Here is a 25,601-nt window from a genome sequence, read left to right as displayed (position 1 = left end):
CTTCTTCCTTGAGCCCCTCTGCTTTCCTGAATCCCTCACCCCTCTACGCTCTTGGCGTACTTCTTTCAGAGGGTAGGAAGCAGGTACTGAGCCAGGCTCCCACGTCTCAGACTTTCTTGTGTCTCAGCCCCGGGAGGCACTTACGTCATTGCCCTCGGTCTCAAAGAAGTCAAACTGCAGGGAGATGCGGTACTGGGTAGGGGCCACCAACTGCCAGATGCAGTTTTTGTTAGGAGGGTACTCCTTGGGCCAGCCCGGGCTGGTGATGGAGCCGTTGAGCTTGGTGAGGAACCCACCACAGGCAGCTGGGGGCACAAGGGAGGTGGCATCACCTTCCAGAGAAGGTGATGAAGGGCACAAGCTGTGGGCTGGGGTGCCTTAAGGAGGAGCCGGGGGCTTGGGTCTGGTCTCTCCAGAGCATAGAGAAGGAGGCATGAGATGGGGGACAAGTGTCTTCAAAGTACCAGGAGCTGAATGTGTACGCGGCCACTTCTATTTTATGCAGGCCAGGGTGTCCGCTGAGAGAGGCAGGGAGAGTGAGGGGCTCCAGGGAGGCAGAGCCAGTGGGCAGTGCGGACTGGGAGGCACGGAGCGGAGGCTGCTCAGAGTTGAGTAGAAAAAAGCCATTCAGCGAGATGGGGCTGAGCTGGAGTCAGTGAGCCACAGTGTGCTGTCACCAGCCTCTCGAGAACATTTACAGAGAGAGGCCGAAACTCAGTGCCTGTCTGAGAACAGCGGTTTCCAAATTGGAGATAATGACTTCCTGGTGGGTGATGAAATCAATCAGCAGGTCAACATCAGCATTCCAAAAACAGAAGCGGAATGGAAAAAAAAGAAAAAACCAGAGTACCTCACTCACCTCTGGTGACAGTGCGTTCTAGGGGATGGAAATATGAAATGTATCCCTCACGCGTGAGCGGTGAAGAAAGTGCGTGGGAGCCCCGGCTGTCCCAGGAGGGGGTCTGTCCAAGGGCGCGAGGGATCTGGGGAGGGTTCGGAGCCCGGGAGGGAGCGGAGTTCTGCGGCAGCCTGGGGGCACTCACCCTCGCAGCGGCGCTTGTCCGGGGCCAGCTCGTACCCAGGGTCACAGCTGCACTTGTAGCTGCCCAGGGTGTTGAGGCACCGCTGCTCACAGCCCCCGCGGTTGGGCCGAGAGCACTCGTCCACCTCTGCCAGTTGGAAGGAAAGAGTGTCAGTGCCTCCCAGGGCCTGGGTCCCTCCTCTTGCTTTCTGCTTAAGAGTCAAGTCCAGCGTCCCTCAGGCTTCCTGTGACCTCCCCTGGCCCCATTCCGGAGCAGGAAGTCAGCTTTGAGCCACTCAGCTCTAAAACTATGGCCACCTGGCCCCACCCAGCCCTCCATGGCCACTCAGGACCCACTCAGTCCCCAGGAGATGTTTTTTGTGAGAGCTCCAAAGGGACCTTGAAGGAGGGGGACTCCACAGAGCCTTCCTTCCTACCACGCCGGCTGGGCTGGTGACCTACACCATTTATTAGTGCCTCTCTTGTGCAGTTCTTGGCTAAGAACTATTCTTTCGTTTCTCCTTCCATCCTTACATGAAGCCTGTGATGGAGAGGCTTTTGCCATCTCCACTTTACAGAGGAAGAAATGAGGTTCAGGAAGAACCCTCTGCCTAAGGTCACACTGGTAAGTTGTCCACGCTGCCCGGCTTCTGCCCTGAGCTCCTTTGGTGCTTCCTGCCTCTAGGCCTCATGGGTACTTCTTCTGTACAAACTTTTAGACATAAAAGCAACCTGTGTTGTCATTTCAATTCATAGTTGATCACCTACCATGTCTCAGCTACCTTTACTTAAGTTTGTCATTTACTCAATGAGGTAGGCAGTTTTTCAGTGGGGTTGATCTTTTCTACCCAGTTAGACCATAAATTCAAGGGCAGGGCTCCAGGGCCTATGTGTCCCTCACAGTCTCTGTGTCAAATGGGTGAATGAAAAAGAAATGAAGTTATTACACACTATTCACCACAGCCAAGGTGTGGAAACAGACCAGTTGTCCATCAGAAATTGTGCCTATGGTCAGCAATACTGTATTGTACACTTAAAAAGATATTCAAGTCTACAGCCATGCCACCCTGAACAAGCCTGATCCCATCTTTTCTCGGAAGCTAAGCAGGGTCGGGCCTGCTTAGTACTTAGATGGGAGACCACCTAGGAAGATCAGGTGCTGTAGGCATAAAATAATAAAAATAAAAATAAAAATAAAAATAAAATAAAAAATAAGGGATTGTAAGCCGACAAGATCCTTGCAATCTGTGAGGTCAACCAAGGGTTGCCTCGTCTAAAGAAAAAGAAAGTAGTTCGCATGCTAAGATTCTTGCCACAATAAAATAAAATTGAAAAAACAAAAAGAAAGGATGGAGGAGATGGAATGGCCACAGGGTGGGCAGGGTGGGGGAACAGGGAAGGAGGCACCTTTGAAAAAGTTGACGGCAAAGCCAGCCTTGTTAATGGATCCGTCCGAGACGAACTTGAGCCACAGGCGGCTGGACGTGCTCTTGATGTCGTCCGGCTTCTCATAGCCACAGTAGCGCCCGATGAGGGTGCTGCTCTCACTGTGCCCGTCGCGCACCTCCAGGTAGTCATAGGCACAGCTGTCATGGCGCTCAATCTGGGGGCCGGGGGCTCAATCAGCAGGAGGAGCTCCGTTGCCAGGACCCAACACCTGGCAGCCCTCGGGGAGGTAGGCTGTCCTGGGGGCAAGTGGGGCACGAAAGGATCACAGGGTCTCTGACCCACCTCGAAGGACTGGAAGGTGAGGCCCACGTGGAAGCCCTCGGACACTTGGATCCGCCAGATGCAGACTTTGCTGGGCCGGTAATCGTCTGGGTAATTGGGCGACTGGATGTGGCCATTGTCCTTTTTCACATCTCCCCCGCAGATGGCTTTGGGGACACAGTGTGAGGTGGAAAAAAGGGGAGGTCAGTGAGAATGCTCTGCCCTTCTCCAGAGCCCCCTCCCACCTCCTCTGGCCCTTCTCACAATAAAAGCCCCCTAGCTTCCCAATGCTTCCTCCCAACCCCATCCTGGCCAATCCCACTGAGATCTCTGCTTTCTCCCCCATGTGCCCTTAACCTTGCCCCTGGGGCACCAGGAAGGGGGTAGTTCTAGGATGCCCAGGGACCCTATATCTGACTCCCCATTCTTTATCCTCAGTACCTTCGTAGACAGCAAAGAAGCCCTTCCCAACCCAGTTGCTGCTGCTGCGGAATTCGACCCAGAGGCGGCTGTCCGTGGAGACGATAGGCTCGGGAATTTTGCCCCCGCAGAAACGGCCTGTGTAGATGGTGTGGACAGAGGGGACAGTGAGGCCCGAAGTCAGTCCCTTTCCTCTTCTTGTGCCAGGGCTGTCCCTCCAGGAAGCCTGCCCCACCTCTCCGGGGGGCTCAGGGGCTCTGGCCTGGGCACATATTCCCAAGACTGCACACCCTCCAGTGGGCCTGTATCTGGTCCAATGTCCAGTTTGGCCTTGAAGAGCCAAAGACTCCATCTAGAGGATTCCGCGCCCTTGAGGAGTAGGATATGAATGTGTTTCTGGCAGGAAAGGTGAGTCCTCATAATAAACAATTGCACATTAGAGCATATTCCCATCATTACTTATCTTTTCTTATTTGATCTCCATGCAAACAATAAGAATGAACACAGTTTTCCTTGTACATTACAAAGTGTGTCATTGATCAGATGCAGGGGATGCCACAGGACCCCAAATAAACCCCAGGATCTGGGAACTGGGTTAGAAAACTTTGCAATAAAACCTGGTGAGAATCTACACAAGTGGATAAGGCTGGCCATCTGTGGAATTCTTCGTAGTCAAGAATTGACCAGGGATGCTTTGTGTATTCCTAATAAGACGGGTGTTTCCCAACTTTCGGCAAGGGACAGAGGGTGCTGACCTAGGTATGTAAGTTATAAAAATAAACTGCAATCTTGGAAATGATCACGCGTCTGCGGGAGGAAGTGTTGTAATAACAGCTGCCTTGGGTAACTAAGAAAAAGTATTCGAATATCAGCAACCGAGGGGAAAATATGATTAGCAAGGATTGGTCAGCCTGCTACAGGCACAGGCTGTGGTAATGAGCGGTCCTGAGCTACTTAGCATCATGTCCAGATTGGTGAAGGACAATTTATATAGCTCCTTGGGCTTGATGCCAAAACCCTCCTAGAACACTTCTCTTTGCCCTAAGTCTGAGTCTGTTAAAGCATCTTCTTTCCTGTGACCCACTCATTCCCTACTTATTCATTGCCACTCCATCCAGGGAAAAAGCACCCTATTGAATAAGTTTGGGCCATTGTGCCAGGTAGGTAGCCCCCGTGGTGCACCAGGCTGCACTGTGGGCACCCTCAGGCCAGACTTCACAGACAGAGACAAAAGAGCTTCTGAAACTGCTCAGGTGACGAACGGAGCCCGGAACGGTGGGCGGCGTGCAGAATAGCTTTTTCATCTCTCTCTGTCAACTCAGATGACTCCCACAACCCGCACATTGACAGCCACCGGGAGAGAGGCCTGGAAGCCTGTGCTGAGGACTCTGAGTCCAGACTGAGAAAGGGACTTGCCTAAAGTCACAAGGCTAGTTAGTGATGGAGCTAGCAGGCATGGTTCCCACGCCCGGGTGTCGCCCCTGGCCAAGTGTTGTGTCTCAGGGGAGGATAATGTAGTTCTGAGAAGGAATCAGCCACAGAGGAGGCGGGGGTGGGCTGGTGCCTTACCTCGGAGGGGCGCCTTCCTCCAGAAGCCATCTCGGACCTCCACGTAGTCGTACCAGCACAGGCGGCTGCGGTACAGGTCCATGGAGGTGAAGTTCAGAATGATCTAGGGGAAAGGGGGTGGGGGCAGAGGAAGAGGGTTACACGGCTCCCCACACCTCACCGTCCTCACCTGCCAGGACGTGAGTGCTGCCCCACTTTCAAGAGGCAGTTTGCCATGGGCGATAAATAGTTAAGGGGTTCCAGAAAGGAACTCCTGGCACAGAAACGTCACTCCTTCCCAGCTGTCTGCCTGTTTCGGTCAGCATTCCTCCCAGAAATCCCAGCCAGGCTTCTCTTAAAAATGCATGGCCTCGGGAATATGTGTATGAGATCAGCAGGCTCATTTCACTGATTACCTTAGTAAGGAGCTTTGGGTTAAACAAACCCAGCTCCCCAGTCAACTTAAATCATATAAATCATAGCACCTTTAGAGGAAAGAGGTCTCCTCAGTGAGAGCAAGAGCCCAGGCAGCATGTGGTACTAGGGTCTGGAATGGAAATGAAGAGTCCAGAGAGAAGAGGCAGAGGGAAGACAGACCAAGTCCCCCGTCATCACATATTTATTGAACGCTGATTCTGGGAAGAGGATCACGCTAACTTCGGAGGGGAATCCCTCCTGTGAGTGGGTTTGAGCTACGTCCCTGTCGAGGAGCTTGAGACTTAGAAGGATGAGATATATATACGCATGAAAAGATCATTTCGTGAAAAACTCAGACTCCAGTCACAAGGGCCTGGGTTTGAATCTCACCTCTGCATTTCCTGATGTGAATCTCCGGGTAAATCGCCTAACCTCTTTGAACCTCAGCAGCTACTTCATGTGTATAACCAAGAACATCTCATCCTAACACAGGGACAGCCACTGCCCTAAGTGCCTCCCACCCTCATTTCAGCCTCTGAACTCATCAGATGTTCACCTAATCCTGGAGGAATGTCTGACACTTTGCAAGTACCAACTGTCCCAGCAGGTGGGCGCATTAATAGGTAGAGAAGCAAACTTTCCAGGAGAGAAACTGCTTCCTTAGTAGTTTCCAGAATGAGCCATAAAACTTGTTGTGTATTCTGAGTCCGACATGCAGGGACTCCAAAGAACAGTTCACTGTGACCAGTGAGGTGTGTACGGTGGACATATAATGGCCCCAGGGGCTCACCTGTGGGTGCCAGCTGGGCTCCCTGCTGGAAGAGAAGGGGACAAGAAGGTCTGTCTCCCCTCTGGCTCTCTGTACAGTTAGAGGCAGATAGAAAAAGAAGCCAGGATGAAAAAGATCCCAAAGCAGGTGCTGGTGATTGGTGTCTGCAACCAGTGTCAACGCTGTGGCCTGCAACTGGTCAGGGGAGAACGTCTGGCTCCCAGTCACTCTGTCACACCAACCTCTCCAGAATTCTTGGTGGCCTCAATATCCACGTAGACAAACCTTCCCACTTGGTGGCCTCTCTGTTCCATGATCTCCTTTCCCCCCTCTCTCTGCCCCTTCTCGGCCACATATAGCACATGCCCTAGACCTTATCATTCATAAGCTCGAGTTCATCCACGTGACTCAGTCTTTCCTTGCTCACTCCCTCCGTTCACTGAGCTCACGATCCTGCTGGTTCACTATGACCTTCAATCCACTGAGCCTACAGGATTTCCACTGTCTTTCACATCCAGATCCTCACATCTCTCCTTACCCAGGCTGGACCTGCGGTCCGTCTCTCTTCTTTTCCTTTCATTCATAAGTTTAAGTTTATGTTTTTGGGAACCTTTTATTACCTGTGATATCCTGAGATGGAATCGAGATCATGTTTTGAAAAGTATACTGTATTACTCTTGATAATTATTATTAATCATCACTGAGAATATTATTATAAAAATATAAGTCCTGACGTTTCGAAAAACAGAAGTTGAAAATCTGTTCTAAATCTTGCTAAAGAGCCAGTGTCTCAATACCCAATATTTTATCTGTTTAGAAAATGAGTAAATATCACAGAGGAAGTTTAATTCGCTATGGAATCCTCAGTGTATGGCTCACAGTAGTTGCTTAATAAATATTTCTTGAATAGAATTTTGTTTTCAGGAATCTATTCTATAGATCTACTTGCCCAAGTGTATAAAAATATGTTTCAAGATATTTAAGGTAGAATTTTTGAAAACTTGGAAAAACTTAAATCGATATCCATCAATAGAGACCTGCAGGGGATGATTAAATAACTAAATTAAGGGACATCAAGATAATGGCACAATAAGCAGCCATGAAAATGATTGAGTTAGATCTGTATGTGCTGACATAGAATGACCACCACAATTTACTGTTGAGCGAAGGGCAAGTTACAGGAGACCAAACATGCACACACACATACCAGAAGGTTCTAGAAGGACATCATTAGTGTTCTCAATGCTTAGTTATCTCTGAGGAGTGGGATTTGGAGGCAGATCAAGGGGAGACTATTCTCTTTTTACCTTATACATTTCTGTGTCCTTCAAAATTTTTATAACGTGTGTACGTTATATCTAACAAACAACGAAAATATCTTTTAAAGAGTTCCTGGATAGAAGAAGGAATGCAGAGGGCCGAGTGAGGGCGCTCAGGCTTCTAAACTTGCACCCTCAACAACTACTCTGTGTGGCCTTTCTAGGCCTGCCAATCAATTCTGCTCACCAGCTGCGCTAAGAACAGTAGCAGCTGTCCCCTCCCTCCTCGGAAACAACCCTGGCTCTGTCCAGGGTGAATCAGTTCAGACCCTCTGAAGAAACCACGCATGCCCCGCCGGCGAACCCCAAAGGGCCCACCCGAGACCTCCTACATGGCAGGAGGAACCAGAGGTCGCCTCGCACAGGAGGAAGAGACCTGCACTGGTGGTCGGGGCATCCTACAGGGAGGCACAGCCGTGGCTAAATTGAGACCGGAGGTGTCTAATTAAGAGTTGTAACAACTTGTCATGTGGAAACAGCTGTGTTCTGGTGGCAGGGCCACTACCCTTTGCCAAAGAAAACCTGGCCAGCTCCACCACTTCCTGGCTGGTGACTTTGGGCCTGTGGCTTAACTTCTTTGTGTCTCAGTGTCTTTGTATGAAAAAAATGAAGGTGATCCCAACGATTTCCTCTGGGGAGTCAGGGGAGTGACTGAGATGTGGGGTGCAGTCACCAGGTGCACCTGCATGTACTCCTCACGTTTGTTGAATGCTCTCAGGAAGAAGCTGGCAGAACATGTTGACCCCTGGGGACCCACAGTCCGGGCTTCAGCCTGATCTTGCTGTGCCATCTCGGGCCCATCATTGAACTCCTCTCTGCCCCCATTTCCTTACCTGTAAGATGGTGATGGGAACAGTGCCTATCTCACAGGACTGAGGGGGAATTAAATTAATATAGGTAAGTTTACAACAGTGTCTGACACGTGTATGTGTCATGAGTATAACATACACACATGTCACACATGCATACGACAGTGTGTGCCACTCCGTTAACACTAATTTCACTACTGGAGTTGAGTTTGCTTAAGATATTTTGACATTTGAAATGGTTCAAACCAGAATCCTGGAAGCAGGGTGTGGGGGCGGGGGGTGAATGGGCTCCAGGAAAGCTGGCCAGGGTTCACTGATTTATCAGATGAGCGAACAGCTGCTAACACTGACTGATCTCTTACTATGTGCAGGCAGCGCTCCGAGCACGTTACGTATATCACCTTGTTTAATCCTCGTATTAACCCCGCAAGGGAGGCACTACCACCAGGCCCATTTCACAAATGGGAAAACAAAGGCATGGAGAGGTTAAACAGCTTCCCCAAGATCACGCATCCAGTCAAGAGCACAGCTGGGAGTCAAATTCAGTCACGTTGTCTCTGAAGCTTAGGCCCTTAACCGCTACTCCATGTGGCCTCCTAAGGCCTGCGAATCAATTTTGCCCAATAGCTGTGCAAAGAACGAGCATCAACGTTCCCTCCATTCTCTGAGCCCCACACCCTTCAGCGCCTGAGAAGCAGGACTTAGAGAGGGCTGAGCACAGGCCTTGCAGAGGAGGAAGGGGCCAGCTCTGCCAGTGTGGGACTGGAGGAGACGGGTCAGGGAAGGCATCAGAGAGGAGATAGAATTTGGGTTGGACCCTGAAGAATAGCCAGGATATCAAAAGGTAGGGATGAGAATGAAGGTGGATACTGATAAATCCAAGAGGCATTTTAAATTTTTATTTTCTTGGCTCCCCTGTGACATTTGACCACAATCTCCCTTTGAATCCACTTTCCTGCTCATACAGGCTGGCTTGGGGAACTGTAAATCCTCTCCAAGGCAGCTGCTCATTACATGCAGTGTAGAGACTTGGGACCCTCAGAGAAGCCTTTCAAAGAGGCTCTTTCGCTTGTTCGACACACCCCTGACTTGCACAGTTGTATAAGTTCACACTGCTTGCAATAAGCTGAAAACTGGGAAGCCAGTGGAAAACAATCTCTCGGCAGCCAAATAGATGCCAAAGTCCACCGGCTAATGCAGGTGGGTTTATTTAAGGTTTCTTGTTGAAAGAGTGTAGACTTTGGAGTCAGACAGGTCTAGAATTGAATGCTAGTTCCACCACGACTACTGTGTAAACGTGGGCAGATTTACTCATGCCCTTTGAGCCTCACCTCCCTCATCAGTGCGGTAGGGATATTGTGCCCACGTCACAAAATTGTTGTTAAGAAATAAAAGAGATCATGCACGTAAGATGCCTGATACTTCCCCTGGCATAAAACTGTTAAGTAACAAAGAGTGGCCATTATTGGATGATGCCATCCCCTTCTCATCGCCCAGCTTCCGAGGGCCCTTTAAAGGGTCCACACCCAGGGTTCTATCTTCGGTTCACTTACAACTCTACAATCTCATCCAGGACTGCGGGTGGGTTTTATTTTTTTGCATTTCTACAACTATACATTGATTAACCTGGAATTTTTATCTGGAGCTCTCATCTCTCCCTGGACCTCCGAAAAGAATGAGGAATGTTCTGGGAATTATGAAGGGAGCAGGCCCAAGGCCCAGAGAAGATCCTAGAGCAAAGCCACATGTCCACTAGAGACTAAGGCCCGCCCATGCCCGCCTGAAGGAATAGGGAAGGAAGCGATCCTGGCCAACTTGCTATGCCCCTGCCAATGGAGCAAACCTCCTGAACGGGAAAGAAAGCGACACTCTACCCTATTCTATGGTCCTCGGGGCAGGGGGCTGACTCACACACCTTTCTATCCTCAGGCCAGGCACATAGTGAGCACACAGCCCACTTTGGTGAAGGGGACTTAGGTAGTTGTTGAAATGGGACAGGGCTTTAGAGTATACATCGTATTGCATTCACATGCAAAATGAGAATATCATTAGTGCCTGGGCTAATTAAGAGATATAACACATAAAGATCTCAACATATGACTGATGAATCACATACTGAATAATCATTGTTGCTATTATCTGCGGTGAGATTTCCAAAGGCTGGAATAGTGAAGCCCCTTGGCAGAGGAATGAAGGAAGCCAGGGCATAGTCAGTACGTGACAGCAAGAAGGACTGCAATATTTAAGTTAGATTCAGAAAATAAAAACAAGGAAGGGGTGAATTCACTTTTGAGGGAAGATGGTAGAACGTTAACCAAGAGAGATGAAGGAATTACTCAATCAACCCTCAATAAAAGTCTGTCATTAATGAAATAATCTTCAAATGACAACAATAAAATAAGCACAGTTTGGAAAGGAAATGGACACTCAGTAACAAAGGAGGAAAGTCAGTGAGCAGCTCTCTAAGTTGACTCTTGTGTCTAGGCTCAAAAATGACATCAGAGAATATTCCGAGAACTCGCAGATATGATCAGTGTTTGTAATCTTGAGAACTCAGAATTCAGAAGAGCTTTCCGAGGGTTGTTCGTGGTGTGGAGGGGTTTAGAGTGAATTCTGGGAATTGCGAACCATTGAGTTGAATGTCAATCTCCAATTAAATAGATGGCCTGTGACCATTTAGAGAAGAAACACTTGATTACCAGGAGCCAGTTCGGGTTCACCTGAAAAAAAGTCTATCACGAATTTCACTTCCTTTTTAAAAGGGTTTTTACCAACTGTTAGAATGGTGGATTTAATTTGGTAAAGCAATCGATCTACATATTTGGCATTTATTAACCACTTTCTGTTCCAGGGATATAAAAATGATGCAGGAGGGGTCTCGGAAGAAGTTCACTCCTCCATTGACTAGGTGGTGACCTGTGTGGCTAGATGGTAATCATGTTAAGTGGTGTCATAACTGGTAGAAAAACTCTGCCCAAAGCCTTCCCATTAACGGGTCAATGTCAGTTCAGAGGGAGATCTTGGATCTGCTTTGATTCATGTCCTGTTCAATATTTTGATCAAACACCAGGTTCCAAAGACCCAAAAGGCATGCATATCAAACGAGCTCATGGCAGAGTAAAAGGGATGGCTACCTGTTGGAGGGTGCAATTCTGATTCAAAATGATCTTGAGTGCTGTTGGAATGAACAATGTGACCGGTAATAAAATCTAATACAGCTCAAGGCTACTGAAGGTGGCACTAGTATATTAAGTGCCATGTTCTGATCAAGGGAATAAAGTCTTAAATTTGACTCTTGGGAGCAATAAAAATACAAAGGACTCGGAAGGTCCTGGGGGTGGGTGAAAGGTCTAGACTCCATGTGAAAAGCCTGTGAATGGATCTGAGAAGTACTTAGAAAAGTGCCTGGAACATAGTAAGTGCTATCTTCGAGTTAGCCTTCATTTACAACTATCGCTGGAAGCCCCTCCTCACTGTGGTACTCCATCATTCTTGTGGGTTGGATGGCTTTACTGTCCCCAAGAAGGTCACTCACAGCCACAGTGACTACGTGCTCCTACTCTGCTGCCTTGGCAGAGGAGGGGACGCTCAGTTTACCTTCTCCCCAGGTGTGACAGAGATGCGCCATACGCAGTGCATGTGGGCGGAGTAGCCGTTGGGGTACTCAGGAGAGGAGAAGTTGCCTGTGCTGTCTTGTAGGGTCTCGCCACAGGCTGTCAAGGAAAGTAAATGACTGGGTGGCTGACTGCAGGCACTCGATCCCCCCAACCTTCTGTCTTCTCTGCCCCGTGCCCTGACATCCTCGGGGGAGAGGAGAATGGAGGAGGAGAGGGAGGAGTCTGGGGTGGTCCTGTCCCTTTAAGATCCACCCGCTTGTCCTCACAGATAAGCTCACACCATCCTATCTCCCTCTAGCGCTAAGGATGCCCTGTTGTCAAGGCAACTGGGTTCCAGAGTTGAGGTCAGGCTCTTTTGGTGGGCCTCACTCCTCGCTCTCTGAGAACTGCTCTGCTCTTCCCATTTTCTGCTCCTAGTGCCCCTCATTCTCCCAGACCCTGAGAAGGTGGGTGGCTCATCATTTCACCACCACCTGACTCTAGGCCCAGTTTGGTCCATAACTTGAATACTGCCACTCCCTGGGGGTCCCCTTCACCAGGCAGTCTTGGCCTTCTCTAAGGGTCACGGTTTTAGCCTTCTTGGTCCCAGTCCTGGCCTCTGCCTGTCTGGGGCCGTACCCTCCACTCCTCCCTGGCCCACCCTTCCATGCCCTGACCTGGGCACTTGTAGAGCTTGCGGGCTTGGGCGATGTCCCCCTTGCTGAGCCGGGTCCTTTGGCCAATGGGAGGTTTCACTCCGTTCACCTCGTACTTGGGAACAATGGTGTCCAGGAAGATGCCCCTGAGGAGGACAAGCCCCGCGTGGGTGAGAACCTGACGAAAGGAGGGGTGGTGTGCCTGTGCACACTAAAGGTCACAACCCTGCCAGAGCCCAGACATTCCTCAGCAGGGTCAGGGACGGGTGGAGACATCTCACCCTGTCATTATGCTGCCCACTGACCAGCAGCCACCCTGCTCCGTGGCAGCCACAGCACAGGAACCTGGGGGAGCCCCAGAAACACTTTGGGAGGTCAGGGACACAAGCCCAGGAAACCCTGGGGACCCACTGGTGTCCAGCTCAATCTGGCCCTGACTCCCAGCCCCAGGAGAGCTTTGGACCCCTCGTCGATCATGTCTCCAGCCCCACCTGGCCCCCGCTTCTGAGGCCCCTGTGCTGATCAGCCTTGAATGCACTTCTCCCAGGATGACCCAGAGCCAACGCTTTATCCTATTGGCACGGCTGCTTCTGATAGCACCTGGGACAAGGCCAAAGGGCAGGGTCCACTGTGGCCGGATCGGACCCTGGGACAGCCCCACCAGTTCCCAACCCATCAGTGTCTCTGGCCTCTCAGTTCCTGCTTGTGAGATCCTGGGTGTTCCCATCTGGGAAGAGGGGAAGCAGGCAGCCCTCTGCCTCCCCAGGGCCCCTGACTCACCAGTTGGGTGGAACTCAGCAGGGGGTAAGGAGGGATGTGGTGGGAAATGCACAGAGGGGACTGTGGGTGTGGGGGGGGCCGATGACCTCACCACCCTTTCTTGGTCTCTGTTCCCTCAGGTCTGGAGGCAGGAAGAGTGGGTCTAGCAGGACTGAAGAGAGGGGGAAGGGCCAATGTCTGGGACAGAGTGGGAGTGCAGATGGAGGATGAGGAAAGGCCAGGCGGGAAGGAGGGCGAGGAGCATGCAGGTCAGTTCCCATACCGGGCTAAGGAGAAGCTGGGGTGGGGGCGCTGACCCACTACCTTGGGGTTCTGGCTATGATTTCGGGAACCTGAGCACAGGATAAAGAGTAGGTGTGTATGTGCTTGTGAGGTAGGGAGGAGGCTGGTCCAGGGCAGGAGCTGGTCTTTGTGCAAAGTAGCCAATTATGAAAAGGCAGACCAATCAGAAGAGGATGCTCCTAATTAGAAAAATGTGTCCCTTTTTGGTCATCAGAGGAGGGATGAGCTCAGCTCCTTTGGGCTGACACGGTTCTGGGGCCACCGTGCACCACGGCCTGCAGAGTGGCTGGATTTCAGCCTCCTGTGCCAGATACCCTTGGTGTGCACAGCACTTAGGTGAAGAACTTAGGCTTTGTGAGTCCCGACCCTGCCATGAGCCCACAGGGGAAAGGACAGAAGGGCAGGCAGTACCACGGGTCCCCTGCTTGGGGGCCGCAGCCGCCCAGGACCCATTCTTGTCCTTGCTAACTCAGCAGGACAGCCTGGTGCAAAGCGGGAGGCCCACGGGGGCAGGGCTGGGCTGCCCCAGCAGAGGCCGGGCCCATCTCTCACCTGGAGAACGTGTTGCGGGCATAGTGCATGATACTGTCAAAGTCGTAGTTCTCCCCCAGAGACTCCACCTCTTGGATCTCCATCTTCAGGAAGTTATACTCCTGCCCTGCGAAGACCAGAAAAAGGGTGTGCGGAGTGGCAGGGGGTGGGTCTGCGTGGGATGCAGGGTGGGGAATGGGGTCCTCCCAGGACTTGGGAGGTGCCCCCCTACCTGAGGGTCCCAGGAGCAGCCAAGGGAAGCCTGGGGGGAGGGGCGGGTCTCTAGAAGAGTGTCCAGCAGAGGGGCAGGGTGAAGGAGGACTTGCAGCAGGGAAGGCTCAAGGGAGTATGGGAAGGAAGTGCCCATTTCTAGAACCACAGCGAGATGAAAGCAGTGGAGAGTGGAGGAGGCCTGGGGAGAGAGGGAGGAAACAGGAAGGGAGGGGAAACAGAGCATAGCCAGGAGGAAGGAGAGAGTGAACACCCTTAGAGGACAGAAAAGGCAAAGAGCAGAAGGCTGGGTAAGTGAAGAGAAAGGCTGAGGAAGCATGGAGGACAGGAAGACCCCTCCCCAAACCCCACCCTGACGGCCAGCTGGCTTCTGGCTTCTCTGGATGGCCCCTATGTCCAGGATCTGGACCTTTCCTGGCCCCCCAAAGTAGCTCCGCAATCGATCTGTGGTCTCCGAGCTGTTACTGGCCAGAGCAGATGCCTCAGGGGCAGCATCTGGACCTAGGTCCTGGGCAGGGCTGAGATTATATGCTGAGCTGACCAGAAGTGGTGGCTCGAGGGAGCAGCTGCCACCCGCACCGGGGGCCCTGGAGCAGGGATTGGGGCAGGAGCCACGGTACCCTCCCCACCCCCCACCCTTAGGTAGAAGTACATACCTGGCTGGATGTTCTCACGCACGATGGAGACGTGGCGGTCCCGGTCGGGCCGCGTGTGCTCGTGCCAAAAGCCGATGACGTGGCCCAGCTCATGGACCACGATGCCGAACTTGTCACAGTTCTTGCCGATAGAGATGGCCTGCGGGCCCCCGCCACGGCGACCCACGTAGGAGCAGCACCTGGAGGGCGGGGCCAGCTCAGGGGGGCGGTCCCGAGCTGGGGGAGTGCATCCACTCAGGGGCCGGGCTAGGCTGCCAGGGGGGCGGGGAGCGGAGGGGAAGGGGAGGGGCCTGAGTGTGGGGATGCCCAGGCTGTGGGCTGGGTCACAGTCATGTCTGGGGGCATTCCTGGATAGATGCCCCATGGCTGGAAGGGCCAGATGACACAGGGCTAGGCCCAGGTGGGGCAGCTGCTGTGCCCAGGGCAGAACATGGGTTAGGGAGATGACAGAGGGTGCAGTGCCCAGGGGCCCCTGCTCACCCGCAGGGTCGATAGGTGAATACAATATAGCTGTCCTCATCAGTGCGCTCCAGGAAGGTGACACAAGTATGCTTCTCCCAGTGCCTCATGGCCTGCCGGAAGACTGCCCTCTGGCTGCCTGCCAGGAAGAAGGAGGCTGTCACAGCGTCCAGGTGAGCCCACCTTCACCCACCGCTCGAGTTGATACCGGATAGGCAGAAGGTACCTCTCATATTACCGTGCACAGCAGGGCTGCCCGGACATAACGCTCACCAGTGAAGTTTCCCCCAATGACAAAGGGGATGACCCCATCGGGCCACACACGATCCGGTCTGGACGTTGCTGCCCGCCGGCTCCGGGACCTGCTTCGCCATCGCCCACGGCTTCTCTGAGGCAGCCCGCTGGTGCGCGGGCAGTTGGGAGTGGAAGAGTTTCCTGGAATTCAGAGAGGAAGACATTGGTAGCAAGTGGGTGAAGGGGAGGAGGGGCAAAGGAATTATAATCAATCTTCATTATTGGGAGATTCCATATCTGCCCACTCACTACAATTTATTTGGAACTCCAAAATCAGTACCCTTGGCTCTTTCATCGTCATTTGCTGACATGCACAGAGCAGTGAAAGATTCGAGTCACCTGATGGGCATGACCCCAGCCAAGGTTGAACAAGGCGATGCTCTGCCTTCTTGTTTCAGCTCTCATGCTGCAAACAAGTGTCTTTTTCACAGTCTATTTAGTGCCACATCTTTTTGTTGTTGTTTTGCATGTTTTGCATTTTTGTGCCTTTTCTGTTGGTGATTTTGCTGTTAAAATGACTCCCCTGCCCACCCCCACCTCTACCTTCCACACCAAAGAGCCGTTTAGTGTTCCTACATGTAAGAAAACTGTGATGGGCCTTATGGAGAAAATGCCTGTGTTAGATAAGCTTCGTTCAGGCGTGAGTCATAGTGCTGTTGGCTATGAGTTCAATGTTAATGAAGCAATTATATATTTAAAAAGATGTCTTTAAACAGAAACACACATAAAACAGGGCTACGTATTGATGAGTTATGAAAACGTTGTGACCAGAGGCTCACTGTATTTCCCTTAGGAGTATTGGCTCGGTATTTGCTAATTCAGTGTTTGCAGGGACTTTACAGAGTGACTAGAAGTTTATTCTATAACTTTATTCATAACCACCATGAATAGTAAGTGTTGACTGTGACAGAAAAGAGAACAATGGTGCACTCATTTCCTATGAACTGTGGGGACCTGAGACTAGGAAATGTCCCCCTCTCATCTGGTAAACCTTCCTATTTGTGGTGCACACAGGACTCGATGTCTTCTTTAAGTATTCCCAAATATGAGGTCTCATTTGACACAGTAGCTCTCTGGGATGGATTGAACAAGTGTCACTATCTACCTCTGACAGATGAGAAAACTAAGGCCAAAGATTTTCCCAGAGTTACGTGGTAGGGTAATGGCCGCCCAGGTGATCCAGCTCCTCCATTGTAGTCCCCACTAAGGTCAAGTAAGGCTTGCTAGTTACCAGGCCATGAGGTCACCCTCCAATGCCAGCTGCTCTCTGGGGTAGTTTGACCTTCACTCTAGGGGCTGCCCATGCCAGGGTCCTCCCTTGTGTTGAACATGACAACTGCCTGCCAGCACCAGAGTGTGCTCAGAACAGGTCCCAGGTGAGCATCTGTGTCCTCTGGCAATGGAAGAGCCACGTATGGCCAGTAGCATGTTCCAGAGCAGGGAGAAGGCTGGACAGCACTGAGCCAGCCCAGGCCGCATTCTTTCCATTCCCTCATCCACTCCCAAGTGCCAGGTGGGTTGTTAGGTGCTTGGATCACACCCAGGGATAAGAAGGGCCCATCTCTGACCTTGAAGAGCTTTGAGTTCAGCTGGGAAGACAGACACGTAAACAAATTGTCGCACTATGGTACACTGAGTGAGCCGCTAACAGCGTCAGTACAGAGCAGAGAGAACACAGGAAATGGAAGTACAGTCATGTCTGGGGGGCGATCAGGGAAGACTTCACAAGAGAAGCTCTCGCGATGGGCCTTGAAGAATGCATAGAAGCTTGCACGGTGGGAGCAGGAGGAGAAGCCGGGGGGGACTGTGGCGTTGAGCAGAGCCTTGGATTTGGAGTGAGAGGCTTGGCTTCCTGTCCCAGCTCTGCCACAACTACCTTTGTGATCTTGAGCAAATCACATCACCTCTGTGAATCTTAGTATCTGTATCTATAAAGCAGGAGTTGTCTTGACACCTACCTTCGAAGGTGATTGGGAACAGTCCAGTTAGATAATGCTTATAAAAGTACTTTGTAAACTGTAAGCAAAAAGAATGTTGGTTCTTAGCTCCTGGGAATGTCTAAACTTCCTGCTCCTCCAGGGAAGGGATAAAGATAACCTAAGGGAAGACGAGGCCTTACGCTGGGTTCAAGTTCATGGCCTCTGTCTTGGGAGGGCTGGCTGGGAACAGGGAGGTCTGTGTTTCCCCAATTCTGGCACCCACTTCTGGGGCATAGGAAGGCTGGCCCGTACCCAGTGCACCTGCAGCTTTGATAGAAGACCTGTGGATTGCACGCTGTCTGAGATCTGAGGCCTGCCGCACCTGGAAAGCCCTCAAATCCTCCTCGTCCAGGGCGATGTCCCCAAGGAAGGCAGCTAGAGAGAAAAGAAGAGGCCGCGGGCCGAGTTAGTCCTCCTACCCCGCACTGACAGCCCTGACCCTGTAGGCACAGCCCGGGCCCCCATAGCAACTTTAATCCCAACCATCTTCTGGGGAAGGAGAAGGGCAGTGGGGTTTGGCTCTGGGGATCTCTTGGGAGACTCATGCTCGCTTTTTAGTTGGAATCCCCACAAAGCTGATGGCCAGTCCTTACCAGACCATTAGCTCTACAGAAACACGGTCATGTCATTTATTTCATTATTCTTCATCTAATAGTTGGTATGCACCCACTGTGGACCAGGTTCCAATCCAGTGATTAGCAAGACAGATGAGGTCCCTGCTTGCATGGAGCTAACCTCCAACGACACACAAGTAAGCAAATACCGAACTCCAGAATCCAGACAGTGATGGGTGCTATGAAGAGAGTAGGGGCTGAGATGATAGAGTGTCTCCTCTGTGGACCTAAAACCTTGGCACTGTGCCGAGCACGTGGCATTCACTCCACAAATGCCGTTTCAATGGCAATGAGGGGAGGTCAGGAGTAAGAAGTGGAGCAGATAGGCACATTGGGGAGCCTAGGACACGTGATGGGAGCTTCTCAACTAGGAGAAAAGGTTGAGCAGTTCTCAAGTGACTCCTATTTGGAGTCTCAGGGTCCCCTCTCCGGAGAAAGAAGGGACTGGGGGAAACAAGTCCCCCGATAGGCCATTTTGATTTCTGAAGCTGGGATGGTGTTATCAAAGAGATGGGCTAAACGGTCTGCTTTGTGAGAAGTCAGGAATGAGAAGCGGAGGCTGCAGAGCTGAGCTCGATAGAAGGAGCTCAGATGCAAGCTTCACGCAGGGCTGGGGTTGGGGATGGGGAGGCGGGAGGCGGGAGGCGGGAGGCGGAGCAGAGGGCAGCTTCCCTGCAGCTCCGCCCTAGCGACATCTGCTTCTCATCCCAGCGCTACACAGGCCTGGAGGGCAGCATGACACAAGTTGTTTTAACCTTGAGGCCTTGCACACAGGTTTTTCCTCCCCAGATGGCCTGCTGGGTGGACACACACACACACACACACACACACCATCATCATCATCATCGTTACCATCATCATCACACACAGAGTCAGACAAACAGGGTTAGTGTTCCTACAGATACAGGGTGACATCCACACCCATGCCATCAAACACATTGATCCACAAAGTCACGGAGACATCCTTGTACACACAAGCAATGCTCTCAATGCCCTGGATAGCACTGGATAATGGAAGGCACTGGATAATGTTTGTTTGAGTGAAGTATCACATCAATATCCTTTGAGCCTGCAAATGTGCTCACAGATACACATTCTTCTGTAGCCGTGACCTAAAGTTGGATCACAGAATGTAGGAGTGACTTTAGCAGTTATCGAGACCAACCTTCCCTTTAACAGATACAGAAACTGAGGCCCAGAAGGGAAATTACGTCAACAAGGCCATGCTGCTAGACAGTAGAAAGGATGGATTTACAACTCGGGCCTCCTGATTCCCAGTCCAGTGCTCATGCACTCAAGTTCATTAATTCCGTAGAACCCGGATTATAAATACATATACACAGAAATAGATACATAGACACACACATCCACCAAACAATACACACACAGTCACAGTCCTAAAAAACACACATGCACAAGCTCCAACACACACAAACCAACTGCAAGTTCCAAACTCATTAAGCCAGTAATAGTAGCAATAATGACACCTTGTGCAAATGTCTGTTGAAATTTATGTGGTGTTTTCCATGCTTTCACATTAATGAATTCATTTAATCTTGTCCTACTCAGTACATGCCAGTAAAGCCATACTCCACCCATGCCTTTGCCTAGGAGCGTCTCATTACAAACTCATAGAGAGATAACCTGGTGGCTGGGTCCCAGCCCACATCCCTGACTTAAGAGGTCAGAATACTTGGGCCTAAGAGGGGAAATGACTTGCCCAAGGTCACCAGCCAGTAAGTGGCCCAGTATCAATTCCACCACATGAGAAAGTTTCTTACTTAAAACGTCACCCTCGGTGGCCCTGGCTCAGCAATTGATGAGACAGCAATAGAAGATGCTTCTCAGCTGACATGTGAGGGTGGCCTTAGCAAGGATCTGGGACGGGAGGTACATTCCAAGGACGCAGTGGTGGGTTCCTATGTGTCAACAGTCACACAGGGACTCACGGGACATGTGAATGTCCCCACACCTTTGTACATCTTGCGCCTTTGCCCAGACACTGCACCTCCAGGCTTACACACCCATAGCCATGGACGTCACCATTCACACATGTGGCTGGACATTTAGACTCCTCTTTGGACTCAGCAGCAAAGAGCAAGGTCTTTGGAGACAGACAGACCTGTCTTTGAATCTTAACTTGGCTTCTTCCAGCTGACAAGTCATATAGACTCTTCCAAACCTTAATTTTTCTCCTGTATAAAGAGGAGCTAATAAAAGAATGTGTGTCCTAGGATTGACTTACACGAAATAAGGCACGTGAATAAAGCACCTAGCACAACGCCTGGAGCATAGTGAGGACACACTAAATGGCTACTATTAATATAACCTCAACAACAACCCCGAAGCTCAAGTTCAGCATTCCACTTTCCGAGGGCTCACTGGTTCACCTACAGGGCTCACTGGTTCACCTACACTGGCCCGGCAGCTGAGTGAAGCCCCGGAGGGCTCAGAAGCACAATCTTGAATTCCAAGTACAGAGCCCACAGGCCTGTGCTGGCCTGTGGGACCAGGGCAGTGTGGAGGGCAGGGCAAGAGGAAGGCGGGACAGGCCCTGGGCTGGCCGCAGAGCGAGCGCCCTGCGGTGGGGATGTCATGGCTGAAGAATGCGTGGGAACAGTGGGGGTGGGGAGAGACGTGGTGGGCAGGAAAGCCTTATAGCCAGGAGCTGGGCCTGAAGGCCCTGCTCATTTGAGATTCCCCTGGGAAAGTGAGGGAATCTAGATCCTGGGAAGTCCAGGACACCCCTCCTTATTTCAGAAGGAAGCCCCGGGATCAGGGTCAGAGTAGTAGTTGTTTTCAACACGGAATCAGGGGTTTTTGTTTTGTTTTCTGGTGGTAAACCAGCCAGGAGGATTCATGGCTGCTTCACAGCCAGGCCCCAGGAGTAGGAGAAGATAAGGAAGTGCAGGGGACCCCCATCCTTCAGGCTGGCCTTTTGACTCCTCAGTCTCCTCCCCTGGTGTGTGGCAAGGCGCCCCCCTCTGAGGGGAGGGAGAGGAGTGGCTGCTGTGATGGAGCCCCAATGCCATGTGTACCAAGCACATGCAGGTCTCACTACACCAATACAAGCTTCTAGCTGGGGAAGAACACACTCAAGCTCCCACGGATGTTTGCATATACTTAATCACAGGTATAAACTGATGCACAGGTGCATATTTGTCCACACACTTCCATGCACTCAGGCGTACCCACATGCATAGTTGAACACACTTGCCCGTAAAGCAGGGGCACATTCGGAAATGTGCAAAAACACACTCAACGACTTCCCTGTGCAAGCCCTAGTGTTTTTACACACAGAGATAACTGGATGTGCAGACCCCTTTTTCAAGCCACACCCCCAAAGGAGAAGGGCACCTTTAGAAAGGGAGGGGTGGCGGAGCGATATTCCCCAGACATCCTTGCAAGTCCTTAGAAGCCTAAGGAGTGATACATTTTACTCTTCCCCCTCTTCCCCCAATATCATCTCTGGAAATCTCTGGAGAAACTAGAATTTTGGGAGGTCCTTCTTCCCAGGGAGTCAGTCCCATTGGTTTCCCTCCACCTGAAGCCCAGGGAGGTTGTCTTTTCCTCCTACCCTGGAGCACCTAAAAGAGAAGGTGACTCAAGGAGCAGGGGCATAAGTGGGTGGGTGACTCATTCAGTGTCTGGAGGGAGAATGTGGTCTGGCAGAAGAAGCAATTGCTTCTTAGCCTCCTGAGCTTGGAACTTGTTCCTCTGAGACCCCTTAAAGTCCAAACCTGGGCCACGAGCCCCCTAGGGTGAAGATAATGATGAGGGCTGGTGAGCTACCGGCCCACTTCACCTCCCAAAGCAGACCTGTGAGCTGCCAGCTGAGGTTGAAGTAAGGTCCTCACTGGCTCAGGAGCAGTCTTATGGGTTTCTCTGCTTATGGGAGAAACTGGGTCCCGATTCCTGCCTCCAAGTCTCTCCCAGAACCCTGAGAGTCACTGCCAAGTCACTAGGGCAGCCAAATAGAGCTGGGAATCTTAGGAAAGGAACCCCTTGATGATTTAACATACAAGAAATCAGGGCTGACTTGCAATCTACCTGGGCAAGGGTAAGAGAGGGGTGGGGGCAGGGTCTGTGGAACTAGCTCCCAGCACACGTATAGACCAGCTTGCATCCTGCCCACTGCTCTGGCCTCATCCAGAAGATCCAGGAACCTCTCCAGGGTGTCAGGGTCTTAATTTTGTCCTTACTGCAACAGTAACCATAACTCTGGCAGTAATAGCAAGAGGTGGCTTCAAATAAAGGGGTACGGCTATCGTGAGAGATCACGGGTGAGCCAGGGAAGTCAATGGGGCTTTCATTTTTGGTCCCCCAAAAATGCGAGAAGGAGGAGGAGAGAGCTGGAGAGGGTCCAGTGAGCGGAGGTAAGCGGGCACACCAGTTGCATCCAAAAGAAGCACAGGTCTACCTTGGAGATACTGCTGGTTCGGTTCTGTACCACTGCAATCAAGTGGACACAGCGACAAAGCGAGTCACAGGAATATTTGTTTCCCAGTGCATGTGAAAGGTACGCTGACACTGTACTTAGTCTATTCAGTATGCAATAGCGTTACGCCTAAAAAAAACCCCAATATATGTACTTTAATTAAGAATACTTTGATGCTAAAAAATGCTAACCGTTATCTGAGCCCGTTGGAAAATGGCTCCGATAGACTCGCTTGGCACAGGGTTGACATACACCTTCAATTTGTTTAAAAAAAAAAAAAAAGAGCAATGTTTGCAAAGCACAATAAAACGAGGTATGCCTGTAAAGTCAGGCACACCTGCTAACATCACCTCTAGCACCTGGAGGACAGGGCTCAGAGGGAGCAAGAGGCAAAGCCTGGCAGGAGACACAGAAAAGAGCCTGGGGACCTGATGCTTGAGGATGTGGGGGTGGGGGTCTTAGGAAGTCTGGGGGAGGAAGGCAGCCTGCACCAGTCACACCCAGTAGGAGGCCTGATCTGACCCTGAATCTTGGCCTTGTCAGGCTCTTGGGCCCTCTCGGCCACCCCCAGGCCTGGCCCAGCTCCCCACCAGCCTCACTTCACCCTGGTGAAGAGGCTTCTCCAGAGCCCTTGTTTGAAGTTCCAAGTTAGCCAGCCCCACCCTAACATGAAATCTGAGACTGGGGATAAAGCCCTCAGCCTCCTGCTGCTCCAAAAATCACTCCAACTTCCAACTAGTAGTGAAATACATCAGTTTGGCTTCCTACCCATTCTTTAGGGCCTTGCCCCAGCCCGCCTCCTCCAGGAAGACTCCCAAAACTTCCCGGCCTGCTGTGATCACCGGTTCTCTGCCATCATCACCACCAGAGCTGCAGAAGGGTAAGAAGCGCCTTGAGACTTTAGGTCCCTTCCCTCCGAGGTGGCACACAATGCATCTTGATTTGTGCTGTCAGTTACATCACCATGTGTGGTCCCCTCCTGGACTATAAGCTCCCACAACATCAAGCCCAGGGCCTGGCACATATAAGGCATTCAGTAAATGCAGATATGTTGAGTGAAAAAATGACACAAGGACAGGGTCAAGAAGAGACTCCCTTTTCTGAAAACCGAGACTGTTCCCTCAGAAAAAATGGAGTGTGAGGCACACAAAACAGGGGGTAGACAGTCAGCATTTATTTAGTGCTTATTTATTATTTATTTAGTGCATGTTAAGCTCTAATAAATGTTTTATATATGTTCTCATATTTAATCTTTATCACCAACTCTATGGAGAGACATATCATCAGTTCTACTTTACAGGTGAGAAAAGTGAAGTTCACAGAAGCTAATTAACATTCCCGAGGTGGTACAGCTAATGAGCTGTGGGTCCAGGATTGACAGTTAGGTCTGCTTGCTTCCAAAGCCCACGCTCTGTCCATTTAGCCTCATGCCCACCCCAAGACCAGTGAGAAAGATGACAGCTAACTCCGTGGTTTACCTGCAGACCAGGAAGGGTGGAGGAAGAAGGGCAGAGGGGTTTGTTTTCTCCTCCTCCCACAGGAAGAGACTCCTATTCTGAAGTTAGCTGTGATCCATCCACCCAAAGAGGGGTCCCATGGGCAGGACTCAAGCGACCTGCCCCCCAATCCCTTGTGCCACATACAGGAACTCCTAGAACTCTAGGAACTGTGCCACTGCCTCTGGCTCTGGCTATTTGGAGACAGGCTAAAGTCAGAGACAGGAGGTAGAGAAGAGGTTCTGATATCTTATGCCCCGTGGGTTCTCTTGTCCCAGGCGGCCTGCTCAGGGTCATCCAATCAGGCCAACAGCCCGAGTGCCTGGCCATCTGGTCACTCCAGGGGCAGGACCCCCTTTGAGCCCAGCAGGAGTGAAGGGGTTACACAGGGTCTTCATGGACAAAGAACACACACACACACACCACTCCTGGGCCCTGACCTCAGCTAATAACCCTCCGGTGTCGGTGGATTGAGAGAGCTGATGTACAGTGTCAGTTCTCTTGTGTTTCCCACTTTCCCTCCCAACTTGGCTTGGTGCGAGCCCCTGGCACACAGGCGCGGAGGTAAATCCCCGACCTGCACTGCCTTCTCTGACTTTGACAGCTGTCTCCTCGGCCCCAGAAAGCTGCTGCGCTGGTGGGGACCCCAAGACACCCATGGAGCATGATCCCAGAGGAACCCTTGAAAAACTTTCTTCTTCCACTTGGGCTGGGTAAGGGCCTCAGGAAACCTGCTCCTTGGAGATGCAGGCCACCCCATTCCAGGGAGACAGATGTGCAGTCCCCGGGCCGCCCAGACAGACAGACAGACAGACTGGAAAACACCAAGGTCCTGGAGCCGGGGACCCGGGAGAAGGGAAAATGCACGCGCGCGCGCTCACACCACACACACATACACTCTCTCTCTCACGGGAGTTTGACCAGAAAAGTTTCCTGCAGGAGGAAAAGCCTCCTTGGCCACAGGTTTCTCTCAGGACCCAGGGAGTGAAATTTCCCTAGGAATCCTCTGCGAAGACAAGAGGCAGCGGCTTCCACAAACAGCGCAAAAGTTCAGTCCTAAAAGTCCCCCAAACTTCCCCTCCCCTTTTCCCTCCTTCTTTTGTTCCCCACTGCATTGCCAACCAGGCAGCTCCCGGCTTCCCACACCGGACCGTCCTCCCCCCACCCCGAACCCCCGGCAGTCCGCGCCTCCGGGCCGGGCCTGCCCGCGCCCGGCCCTCGCGCCCGGCCGGCCGCGGGGTGGGGGGCGCCTACCCGCCTTGCAGGGGTCTTTGTAGTTGAGGGGCTCCGAGTCGTCCTCCTCGCCCAGGTCATAGGTGTAGTCGGCCAAGTCCGGCGCGCGGCCAGGGCGCGGGAGCAGCAGCAGCCCCAGCAGCAGCGGCAGCGGCAGGCGGGCCACGCCGGGCATGCTGGCAGCGGCGGGCGCGGTGGCAGTGGCGGCGGTGGCAGCGGCGGGTCGCGCCCGGACGCGGGAGCGGGCGAGGGGAAGCGGAGCGCTGAAGGCGAGGGGGAGGCGCTCCCCTCCCCGCCCGCCGCTCTCCCCGCCCGCCCGCTCCCCCCGCGCTCCCCACCTCTC

General features: G+C 51.9%; 1 protein-coding gene and 1 pseudogene across 6 annotated transcripts in view; one reads left to right on the top strand and one right to left on the bottom strand.

Moving 5' to 3' along the window:
• BMP1 (bone morphogenetic protein 1) overlaps nucleotides 1-25,532 on the bottom strand; it is a 38,140-nt gene extending 12,608 nt beyond the window's left edge. The window contains exons 1-14 of one of the 6 annotated variants that reach the window (XR_005653929.1): nucleotides 25,280-25,532; nucleotides 17,730-17,852; nucleotides 15,478-15,639; nucleotides 15,226-15,343; nucleotides 14,746-14,924; nucleotides 13,880-13,985; nucleotides 12,287-12,411; nucleotides 11,611-11,726; nucleotides 4,721-4,823; nucleotides 3,173-3,289; nucleotides 2,753-2,898; nucleotides 2,429-2,624; nucleotides 1,044-1,169; nucleotides 145-305 (exon numbers count right to left, since the gene is read on the bottom strand). Coding sequence is in view for 4 of the 6 variants with exons in the window: in XM_039868048.1 (XP_039723982.1) it covers nucleotides 145-305; nucleotides 1,044-1,169; nucleotides 2,429-2,624; nucleotides 2,753-2,898; nucleotides 3,173-3,289; nucleotides 4,721-4,823; nucleotides 11,611-11,726; nucleotides 12,287-12,411; nucleotides 13,880-13,985; nucleotides 14,746-14,924; nucleotides 15,226-15,343; nucleotides 15,478-15,639; nucleotides 17,730-17,852; nucleotides 25,280-25,433 (1,932 nt within the window). In the remaining 2 variants the exon portion in view is untranslated. Of the gene's footprint in view, nucleotides 1-144; nucleotides 306-1,043; nucleotides 1,170-2,428; nucleotides 2,625-2,752; nucleotides 2,899-3,172; nucleotides 3,290-4,720; nucleotides 4,824-11,610; nucleotides 11,727-12,286; nucleotides 12,412-13,879; nucleotides 13,986-14,745; nucleotides 14,962-15,225; nucleotides 15,344-15,477; nucleotides 15,640-17,729; nucleotides 17,853-25,279 lie in introns of those variants that run through there. The other 5 variants (XR_005653930.1, XM_039868049.1, XM_039868048.1 and 2 more) reach the window with 5 other exon arrangements.
• On the top strand, nucleotides 2,071-2,189 carry LOC120606670 (uncharacterized; annotated as a pseudogene).
• Nucleotides 25,533-25,601: the final 69 nt, after the last annotated feature.

The sequence above is a fragment of the Pteropus medius genome, unplaced genomic scaffold, assembly GCF_902729225.1.
Source record: "Pteropus medius unplaced genomic scaffold, Ma_sr-lr_union100, whole genome shotgun sequence".
NCBI lineage: Eukaryota > Metazoa > Chordata > Mammalia > Chiroptera > Pteropodidae > Pteropus > Pteropus medius.
Note: the sequence above shows the minus strand (reverse complement) of the source record. Positions and strands in the feature narration are given on the sequence as shown.